Source organism: Pantherophis guttatus, chromosome 18 (genome assembly GCF_059756535.1).
Source record: "Pantherophis guttatus breed Tessera chromosome 18, ASM5975653v1, whole genome shotgun sequence".
NCBI classification, from domain to species: Eukaryota; Metazoa; Chordata; class Lepidosauria; order Squamata; family Colubridae; genus Pantherophis; species Pantherophis guttatus.
Window position 1 is genome coordinate 8,122,475 of NC_142080.1, and position 11,669 is coordinate 8,134,143.

Below are 11,669 nucleotides of genomic sequence, written 5' to 3' on the forward strand. Positions count from 1 at the left end.
TATTATCGACACACTTTGCAATTTTGCATCCAAGTAAAAGGGGCTGCCGGGAGGAATGCGGTCCTTTTCAAGAGCCAGAATCTCAAAAGTTTATTTTCCTGGCTTAGGATTCATTTCCGTTCAGAATTAGGCTTTTTAGAGGTTTTTTTTTAAGACAGGAAAAGAATGTAAGCTCTTATTTTATACTAGCTGATAACACGGCGTTGCCCAGGTATTTATTTATTTATATTTATTTATACACACACACACACACACACACACACCGAGGAGTTTTAGGGGTGTCTTACCCCCACAATATGTTTTTCCAGAGAGTCATCTGTGTACCAAGTTAGGTTAAATTTGCTCGAGCCGTTCCAGAACTATGCTGGAACACACCCACACACACACCCTGATGTCTTATCCCCACAGTATGTCTTTCCAGAGAGTGAGTCATCTGTGTAACAAATTTGGTTAAAATTGCTCAAGGCGTTCCAGAGTTATGCTGGAACACACACACACCGAGGGATGTTCGGGGTGTCTTACCCCCAGAGTATGTTTTTCCAGACAGTAAGTAATCTGTGTACCAAGTTTCGTTGAAATTGATTGAGCTGTTCCAGAGTTATGCTGGCACATACATACATACATACATGTATATATGTGTATGTAAGCTCTTATTTCATACTAGCTGATAACCCAGCATTGCCCGGGTATTTATATACACACCCACACCCCGAGGAGTTTTAGGGCTGTCTTACTCCCACAGTATGTTTTTCCAAACAGTAATCTGTGTACCAAGTTTCGTTGAAATTGCTCCAGCCATTCCAGAGTTATGCTGGCACATCCATCCATCCATCCATCTGTATATATATATATGTATATGTAGATATATCTCTTAAGATTTCAAACTGCATAAACTAGATTTGAGTTCTTCCTGCTGGTTCTGTCCCTCAATTTCTGCACATGTGAAGATTTCTCCAAAATGTCTATTTTCCAGGGGAAAAATAAGCTTAGCTTCAGTCATATTCAAGACTTACAGGAGTGTATCTCAATTTTGGCCATTTTAAGACGCATGGACTTCAACTCCCAGAATTCCCTATGGGTGGCTGAGGAATTCTGGGAATTGAAGTTCACTTGTCAATGTTGCCAAGGGTGGACACCACTTAAATTAGAGAAGGGCTGAGAAGCCAGGCTTCCAAGTCTCATTAACAGAGTTGTGAGAATTAGTGGGATGCCTGGAAAAAAATAATTATTATTCAACGAATGTATATAAAAAAACTTCCTTTTACCCAGGAACACACACCTTAGCCTTCTCCCCCCTCTTTTCCTTGTGGATCGTTCCAAACAGGGCTTCTTTCTCTTCCACCCCTTTAAAAAATTCATCATAGAACCGTCCAGTTCCTGATCTTCCCTCCTCGAACAGTATGGCTCTCCCCCGGATCCTCCCGCATGGGACAGTCTGCCTTCCCTCTCCTCGTATCTTATCGAATGGAACAGTCTGGCCTGACTCCTCCCCCTTTTCCTCCGGTTTGGTCTTTCTCCCCTTCACCCTTCCTTTGGCAGTGGCTAACATTCGGCCCACCCTCCCCCATCTGTCAAATTTTGAAGGACCTATCGTCTTCCCCGCCCCCGGCTTTATTACCTCCTTTTCGGCTGACTTCCGGCAAGCGTTGCCATCCCTCGCCTAATACGATTGGCCGAAGAGTTGACGTACAACGCAAGGGAAGGCAGGGTCACTTCTCAGCGCCCTCACAGAAGACGATAGCCAATCACCTTAGGGGTTTTGCTAAAGTCGAGCGCTGATTGGGTAGACGTCTTCCACACACTTTCCCCTTTGGCCATTCGTAGTGCCCAGCGTCTCTGGACCGGACCAATCAGAACCCAGAGGAAGGCGAGGAGGCGGGCCAAGGCCTTGGAAAAAGAGATGAAATTTAGTTGCCGCCGCCGCCGCCATTTTGTGCCGAGGGCTGTTGCTGAGGTTTGTGAGGGGCCGGTTCGGGCGGGTGGAGGAAACGGGCGGCGGGGGAAGGTGCGTTGTTCGTGGGGGGGGGGGACTCAGTTTGCGGAGGCCTGCATGCAAAACTGAGGCCTTGGCCTTCTGCCTCGGTTAATGGCAGTATTTCCTGATACTAATCCTGAGGGCGCACATTGAATAAGAAACACGCCCACAGCCATTCACTCCACACAGGCAGGCACAACCACGGCCTCTGCTCCGACGAGGTTCTGCTGGTATATTACACACACACACTATCTATAAATAGAGAAATATAGAAATATACAGATACATACATACATATACACACATGAACACCCCCATATACCATGTCCTCTGCCCATATAAAGTTCTGGTATATTACACACACATATACATACATACATACATACTATTGACAGACAGACAGACAGACAGACAGACAGACAGACAGACAGACAGACAGACAGACAGACAGACAGACAGACAGACAGACAGACACACACACACACACACACACACACACACACACACACACACACACACACACACACACACACGGCCTCTGCTCCTATGACATTCTGCTGGTATATTACGCAAACACACAAACATGCACATATATTCCATCTATCTCTACACACATTCACAACACACACATGTCCTCTGCTCGTACCAAGTTCTGCTCGTATATTACACACACACAAACACAGATACATATATATAGATACATAATATCTATAGATAGAGAAATATGGAAATATATAGATACATACATGCGCACACACCCCATGGCTTCTGCCCATACAAAGTTCTGGTATATTACATACAGATACATATACATATATACATATTATTTAGGTAGATAGACAGACAGATAGACAGACGGACACATACACACACACACAAACACACTTCATGGGCTCTGCTTGTACAAAGTTCGGCTGGTGTATTACATATACATATACCGATACATTAGATAGAGAGATAGTCACTTATGACTATGTAGTGCACACACACTACACATAACATGGCCTCTGCTGGTATATTACACACGTACACTTATAAATACTATACACACACATATATATACATACACACACCCATGCCCTCCACTTACAGAAGACCTATATTTTACCTGTATATTCCTGGTATCTCCTGCTGTACGTTCCTAATAGCTATCTGGAAGATTTAGGATTCTGATTGCATATTGTGCTAAATTAAGAGATGCCTTTTTCAATATGGTAGGTTTTTTAAATAGTGGTTAAAAACAGTGGCTTCTTCCACAGAATTAGGATCACTTAAAATCAGTGCTTAAAGAGGTTGAACCCCAAGCAAACTTTCTTCGATCAATATAACCTCTTGGGCTTTTTTCTTTCTTCCCTGTTGCTGAATTGCCTCATGGTGTTCGATTTTGGTTGTTCAGAGCCAACTAACCCTTCCTTCTTTGGCTCCCCCGCTCAGCTCTAGCCACCATGGTGAAACTTTTCATCGGCAACCTTCCCCGGGAAGCCACCGAGCAGGAGATCCGCTCCCTTTTCGAGCAGTACGGCCGAGTCCTGGAGTGTGACATCATCAAGAATTACGGGTTTGTGCACATTGAGGACAAGACGGCCGCCGAGGACGCCATCCGCAACCTGCACCACTACAAGCTGCACGGCGTGTGCATCAACGTCGAAGCCAGCAAAAACAAGAGCAAGGCTTCCACCAAGCTGCACGTGGGCAACATCAGCACCAGCTGCACGAACCTGGAGCTGCGGTCCAAGTTTGAGGAATACGGCCCCGTGCTTGAGTGCGATATCGTGAAAGATTATGCCTTTGTGCACATGGAAAGAGCTGAGGATGCCGTCGAGGCCATCAGAGGCCTCGACAACACAGAATTCCAAGGTGGGAAGTGGGGCTAAGGTGGGGCGTGGAAGCTGGAAGCCAAAATTTTTCCCCCTTCTGGCTTTCCTCCCCAAGAGGAAGTTATTTCCAGAGCTCCCAAGGGTCCTCCTCATTTTATTGACCTCGTGAGGATGGAAGGTTGAGTCAACCTTAAGCCAGTGAGGATCGAACTGCTGACAGTCGGCAGAATTAGCGTGCAGTACTGCAGTCTAACCACTGTGCCACTATGACCCCTCCTTCCTTGAAAATTGAGTCATATTTATGACGGTTGTGTTGTCTCGGGTTCATGGGACCACGTTTTGGGACCTGACAAGCAAAAGTCATGGGGAAGCCAGATTCATTTAACAACTGTGTTACTAGCTAAACAGCTGCAGTGATTCATTTAACAACTCTGGCAAGGAAGGTTGTAAAATGGGACAACATTCCCTTAACAAATGTCTCACTTAGCAACAAAAATGTTGGGTTCAGTTTTGTTGTAAGATGTGACTTGCTGCTAGTTAGAAAGAAGATACAGTTTTGTCCAAATTGGGATTGAAAAACAAGGCCAGGAATAATTTTGTATGTTTAGTTTTGAGGCCCGTGAGATTAATAATCGTTCTCTTTACTATGGGAATATCCTCTCTGTTCATTGAATGCATAATGGAATGCCGTTACGATAAGGCAATTAAAGCCACCGTAAATTATATAAATGCTATGTCACTGGATGCGGCAAATACATTAGAAAAAAACTATTACAATTCAAAGCTTTGTTCCCCTACGTCATTAGAGTGGAAAAGAGAAAGGACTTATTTATTGCCCCTTTTTAAAAAGACTTTTAGAACAAGCAACAACATAGGGATTTTCTATACTTCCACCTTCCGTTTATTTAATTGATAAAAAATATGCAGGATGGTTGATCCAGGTTGTTTCGATTGGTGGTTGGCTTCATGTAATGCTTGGCCTAGGGGTATTCTGAGCAGAGTTTATTGAGTAAACCATAGTTGGCTGGATCTGCATGGGATGCCAAGCCATCTTAAACAGTCTACAGTCTACAGTGACTAGGTTCAGTCTGAGCTCAGGAAATCAGGAGTCCAGACAGTTCAATTGAACATATAGGTTTTATTGCACGCTAAAGCTCTCTACAAGAATCTGAGCTACTAACAGTCAAAGCAAATTGGCGGTAGATAAGAGTCAACAGAATTCCAGGTGGGCTGGCCTTAGATCTCTTGTGGGCGTGAAGGGACTTGAGACCGATAACGCGTTTGACCCCTCCTTCGGTCTCAGCCTGGTCATCTCCCATAGCGGCTTAGAAACATGAGGGCAGTTGGCAGGTGAGATATTGAAGTATATCAATCAGTCAGTTTCTCGGGGGGGGGGGGGCTCTGACAGAGGAGTAGATCTTGATTGTAGTCGTCTCCTTTTCTTCCCTGCTCCATTTCCTGTCTGTTCATCAATGTGTGGAAAGGTTTCCATGCTTCTTGTTTTCCCAAGGCTTTGTACTCTTGTCTGGTGTTCACTGTAGCCAACATTACCCAGCCTTCTCCATCCCGGAGAAGCCACCCTTCTCTCTATTTATCTCCTGCTGCTTCCGGACTGACCATCCACCTTGCTGTGATTTGATGCCTTCTTTCCTTCTTCTCGCTGCCAATAGCAATCTGTTCCCTAATGCCCTGCGTTTAGATTTTCTTTTTCAAGTCAACTTGATTTTTTAAATTTCTGTCTCAGAAGTTGCAGATGTCTCAGAAATTGAAACCACTTTCTGCCCAGGTTGTTAACCGCTAATGTTGAGTGCCCTGATAAGGTTAGGCATCAGCTGTTAAAAATCCACAACAGAGGTCAACCCAGCAAAGTTTGGCTGTATTTTTGGAGAAATCCCGCCCCCCTCAATACGTTTAATTGAGGTGGCAATTGTAGGTGACACTTAATGCCAGTTCATTAATGTTTCCTACTGGTTAGCACAAATATAATTGCTTTCACCATTTCATTTTCCTTTCATTTACCTGGAAGATTCTTGAGTATAGTTTGATGATAGTGTGATCAGGAGAGGGATTGTTGGCAGTGTAGAAATGGGGCTTGAGGCTTGTTCATTGGACATTATTTTGCAAAATTTATTTAATCAAATTATATCTCTTCCCCCCCCCCCCCCCCCCGCGGAATTGGCACAGTGGTCTATAGGTGAAGGCACTCACCTCCCACTCGGAAGGTTGAGAGTTCAATCCTAGGCAGCAACAGATGTTTCTCTATCAGGACGCAAAGAAAATATATATGCTGTGATCTCAGCTTAGGTGTCAGGAAGGCCATCTGGCCAGTAAACACTGCTCCATTTCTCTCCGACGAAAAGGATTACAGAGTTGTAAAACGGGGAAAAATGGCCACTCCACTAAAAATTCCCTTTTTTATGACCCTGTAATCCCTTAATTGGGCTAAAATTGACAAGTCAAAAGAATCCTCAAAGCAATAAGAAGAAAAACATACTGGTAGCAATTAAGGAAAATGCTTGCTTGGTCTAGCTAGTGCATTAATAATATGTATCTTTCTGCTAATAGCATTTTATGTAGTCTCACAGATTTGGTACAGACTAGTACCAAATATAGGTAGTCCCCAACTTACAAGAGTTTGTTTAGTGACTGTTAAAAGTTACAACGACATTGGAAAAAGTGACCTAGGACTGTTTTGCACTCCCCCCTTGGTCATGTGATCAAAATTCAAACGCTTGACAACTGACTCCCCATTTCTGCACTGCCAGGGTCACGTGATTGCCTTTTGTGACCTTACAAGCAGTCAAAGGGGAAGCCAGAGTCACTTAACAACCGTGTTATTAATTTAACAACAGTGATTCACGTAACGACCATGGCAAGAAAGATCGTAAAAAGGGGCAAAATTTACTTAACAAATGTTTCAGTTAGGAACAGAAATTTTGGGCTCAATTTGTGGTCGTAAATTGAAGATTACCTGTATGCGCTATTGTTGAATTTTAGAACCTTGGAACAATAGTATTGGCATTTTAAAAAATGATCCAGGATGGAGTCTGATTATCTAGATGTCTGAAATAGATGGAGAAAGTGATATGAGTGGCATTTGGTTTTTCTCCCTTTCCTTGGTCTCTTGATTTCAATGGATGAAGAAAGCACAGGCCACTGGCAGGGACCTGGACTGGTGTTTGTGTTTGTAGCTCCCAACCTCAGGAGCACTAAGTCTCCAAGGACCGTTCCACAGAATAAAGGGAAGTTGTCAGAATCCTACCACATCAGCCTGCAAACGAGTAATGTCAGGGCACAGCCATGCCTCCTGAAGAGTCAGACTGGAGAAGGAAGGAAGAACAGATCCTGCTGTGTCAGTGGGAAATAAACCTCAAAACGGTTTAGCTTAAGTATAAAAACCATTCCTTTAAAATTCGGCAAATTTGATTGTTTCGGAGCACCTAGAAAACACGGGAAGCTGCATGACCCCCCCCATAGATGTCTCGGAAATAAATTGCATTTCACATTCAGATTCTCGGGTTTTGATTTGCAATCCACTTATCTGCTTTGTGGGCCTGCCAAAATATTTTCAGGACTTACTGGCCAGCATCACCTTGGGGAGACGAGAGCAGAATCAGGTTCTTGCTGCCAAAATGCTTCCATTTGAGTATAACTTGCTGGTCGCCCCGAACCAACGGAGGTATTGGGTCCTCGAACAGCTGTTGGCTTCCCTCTTTGACCCACTGAGTCCCAGCCGGTGATTTCCTGGTTTGTTAGATCTTTTTTTTTTAATATAAAAATAATTCTGAGCTGCTGTGCTTTTGCTTTGAATTGTCTTTAACAAATCTTTATAGCTGCCCTTCTTGCGTCTGTTTCTTCAAGGCAAACGAATGCGCGTGCAGTTGTCCACCAGCCGTCTCAGGACCACGCCCGGGATGGGATACAAGAGTGGCTGCTACCGGTGTGGGAAGGAGGGTCACTGGTCTAAAGAGTGCCCGGTAGACCGCACGGGGCAAGTGGCTGAGTTGACCGAACCTTATAGCGAGCAATACGGAATGGTGCGCACCCCGTACCCTACAGGCTACGGGGATCCCATGTATTACGATGACCCCTATGGAATGGTGGATTATTATAAACGGTATCGCGCGAGAAACGCTGCGGCCTATGGGGCTTCTGCATACGACACTTATGCGGAGCAAACCATGGCCCAGTATTCCCAGTACGCCCAGTACTCGCAAGCCACAGCCATGGCCAGTCGCCTCTCTACCTCCTTAGACCCCTACGAGAGGCCGCTGATGCCAACCTCGGGAACTGCAGCCGCGGTAGCCGTCGCTGCTGTGGCCGCGACGTCGTCCTTTTACACCCGGGATAGAAGCCCTCTGCGTCGCTCGGCCGCTGCGGCTTCCACCGCTGGAGACGTGTACGGATACGAGCGCGTTCAGCTGTCTCCCGTCCCGCGATCCTCTCTCTACGATGTCCAGCGTTTCGGGCGGGATGCAGGCGCGGACAGGTTGCGATACTCCGCGTATTGACTCTCGAGGTGAGCGCGTTTTTTTCATCAGTTTGGAGGAGGAGGAGGGGGACGGCACATCGGTGTCGCTGCTGGTGAGACGGAGGATACCGGCCTGCGGCTGGGTGGGTCTTTGGAGGATACCTGCTGGTATCTGCAGCTTTTAAGCCACAGCAGCCGAGGAACAGACCAAGCTGCTTGGTGGGGGAGATGAAACCAAGAGAGACCAGCATAGACCAGGGCAAAACACACCAATTAAGAATGTCAGCTTGCTATAAACCTGGTTCTGCAATCTTCCAAAATGAAAGTGGTTCAGAGTATCCCAGGGATAAATTGGCTCCCAAACCCACATGCCATGTCCAGGACATATCAAATTGCTTCTGGTACAAAGGATTTACTCCTGGGAACCACCAATCTCTGGCCATTTCAGAGTTGCCCTGAATATTTGTTCCTCCTTACTTGTGTGCTTTGTTACAGTCAGATTGAGGGAGGTCGTGCCCGAGAGCAGTGGATTCCGCTGTTTTATTCCTAAAATCCTGTCTAAGCTTGTCCCGTTTTTTTTTTCCTCCTTCCTCTTCTGTTCCCATGGCTCCATATATTGCACTCTGCTCCCAGGATTTTGGAAGTCCTCCTTGCCTTTTTCCCGCTATGCACCCTAAAACGTGAAATTTTGGTGCAGCGGCCGCACCCCGACCAACAGGAGATGGAGCGGCTTTTAACCAAAGCTGCTTGGAAATTGAAGAGCAAGTTTGGATTACACAAGATGCCCCAATGTGTAGTCTCTTGAGCCCCACCTGAACCAGGTGCTATATGAGCAGAAGCGCAATTCCCATCCATGAAATTATTTGTGGACATCTTCCTTTCGTCACTGTGGATAATAAGTTGCTAGCACCAGCCAGCCCCCCTCTGTAAACATGTCCTAATTCTTAAAAAGTCATGGATGCTTGTGGGCCCCAGCACAGATTCTGGTGGAGTACCGTATTTTTCAGAGTATAAGACACTCGGGACTATAAGACGCATCTACCTTTTTGGGGGAGGAAAACAAGAAAAAATCTGTGTCTGCCTCCCAGCAATTTGCCTCCTTGCAGCAAACGGCCTGTTTCAATTTCAGCTTCAGCACAGCCTGATGAACACAAGCAGCTGATTGTTGGTTGGATCGGCCTCCCGAAGATCAACTGTTTCAGGCTGCAGGGATTGCCATAGCCACGCACCCCATTTTCCGGGGGGAACTGGCAAGTGGGCAGGGCTACATTCGGTATATAAGACGCACCCAAATTTTCACCCTCTTATTGGGGGAAAAAGTACTTCTTACACGCGGAAAAATACGGTAATTCCTTTAGATGATGATGCAATTGCTGGGTTTTTGTCCTATCCTTAAGCCCGTGATTTCTTTTCACTGGGTGACACCCCCCTCCTCCCCCAGGTTGAATTCTCCTGAAAGATAATATTCCTTTCTTCTTCCAAATGGTTCATCATTTCTGTTCCCTTCTTTTTTAAAAAAAAAAAAAATAGAAGAACATTCTAGTTATTCTCATGCCTTCAGAAATTCTCAGCTGCATTTTCTTCCAGGGATTTGGTGGCCTTTCACGTAAGAGGCAACTGGAGCAATTGTACGCATCCTTCCTATGACCAAGCAACAGATGTCTAATATGAAATGTTTATTTGCAGTCCTTTCCCAACAGTTCCAAAGGGTGGAATTCCTTTCCCTGCAGCATTTTCACTGACTGTCCCCTAATATCCATCTCCCTGAGAAGAGCCATCGGTATACTGATATTCGTCCAAAAATGTAATTTTGTGCGCTGTGAGGGTTGGGGAAAGTGAGTAGCCAGTGTTGAATATCCCACTGGTTCCCTTTGACTTGCCCCGAATGATCAAGGTTTTCTGATTCTTGTGCATTTTTGGTGAAAAATTAACGAGGATTAGTCCTTAATTTACCGCCATTCATTTAATAACCAGAGTTACGACAGCACCGAGAAAGGTGACCTACTACCAGTTTTCACGCTTAGGACCGTCTCACGATCCCCACGGTCTCATGATCAGACTTTGGGTGCTTGGCAACCACATGTGTTTACGATGGTTGTTGGCACCACCCTGGAATTGTCATCTGGGACCTTCCTAGGAAGCTTTTGACAGGTAGAGTCAATGGGAAAGCCAGGTTAGTTTGACGCTCGCATGTTTTAACAATGATGGTGATTCATTTAGCAGCCAGGTCAAATGTCGTAAAATGGGACGGCCAATATTTCCAATGAAAAGAATCAGGGAGAAAGCAGTAAGAACGACATTTGTTTAACACAAAACATCAGAAAACCGCTGCCAGTGTGGCAAACAAGATCGTTAGCAATCTGACCAAATGGATCCCAGCCTTAGATCTGTTCCAGCTTGTGGCCACCACCAACCTTTCTGAAGACCCTGGAAGCATCTAACATAGGAGGGGACATTTTGCAATCAAATACACGTCCCCCTTAACTTCCCGGTTGAGTTAATGCTCCAAGTGCAGAAACTCCAACCTTGGCCCTCACTGGCTGGGGAATTCTTGGAGTTGACATCAAGTCTGAAAAGTGGCCGAGGTCAGAAGACCCCCTGCTCTAAGGAAGGTGGGGTGGGCTCAGCCACGGAAGTGCTTTTTTTTCATTTGTTTTTCTAGGCAGCCCCCCAGCACTGAACCTGCAAATGAACTGTGTCTTTTATTTTTCAGGTAGGCTATTTGAGGGCTGGACATCGGGCTCCTGCGGCGCGTTCACGTCAAAGTTATGCCAGGCTTCACGATGTGTCGATTTTGTGTTTAGCATGGTCTCACTAATGGACATTGTGTCTCTGCGAAGCTTAGTGACAACTAACAGTCCCTGTTCACTTTTTTCAAAAAAAACCAAACCAAAATAAAACAACTACACAAAAGTCGTTCCCCCCCCCCCAAGCATTATTTGGAAGAGGGGAGGGCAGGGCTGTGGGAAGTGGGGAGAGGTTGTTGTTGTTAACTGACCTTGTGCCCTGGGCTTTGGTCGAACTCTGTCTAAGCCTGGACTTTGAGCATAGACAGAGGGACCCACAGAATAAACTAGAGACAAATATGTGGCCTTCGAAGGATAACTTTGGACCAATTCGTTCCAGTTCGATTTGCAATTTCTCCTCCCTTGTGTAGGCTCGATTTTGGAATTAAATAATTCTAGCTGATCCAGTTCCTTTTTTTCTTTTGTTTTTTATTATGAGAAGACATTGTCATATTTGGTAGCTGCCTGCGTTTGGACTGTAGAAAGCTTTCCTTTTGCTATGGATATTATTATTAACCTGTGACTTTTAGTTCTTTTGAAGTTGACATTTCTCTCCTTATTTTCCCTTCTCCAGTAAAATAAAACATTTGTAACAGATCCTTGAAAGTGTCTGCGTTGTG

General features: G+C 45.3%; 1 protein-coding gene across 1 annotated transcript; it reads left to right on the forward strand.

Annotated features, from left to right (window-relative positions):
* Positions 1–1,711: 1,711 nt before the first annotated feature.
* LOC148111536 (RNA-binding protein 4B-like) lies at positions 1,712–11,646 on the forward strand. The gene is made up of 4 exons (XM_087880963.1): positions 1,712–1,954; positions 3,410–3,832; positions 7,654–8,311; positions 10,977–11,646. Exons 2-3 carry the CDS (start codon positions 3,421–3,423, stop codon positions 8,301–8,303), a joined length of 1,062 nt encoding a protein of 353 aa, XP_087737089.1. The 5' UTR covers positions 1,712–1,954; positions 3,410–3,420; the 3' UTR covers positions 8,304–8,311; positions 10,977–11,646.
* The last annotated feature ends 23 nt before the right edge of the window (positions 11,647–11,669 follow it).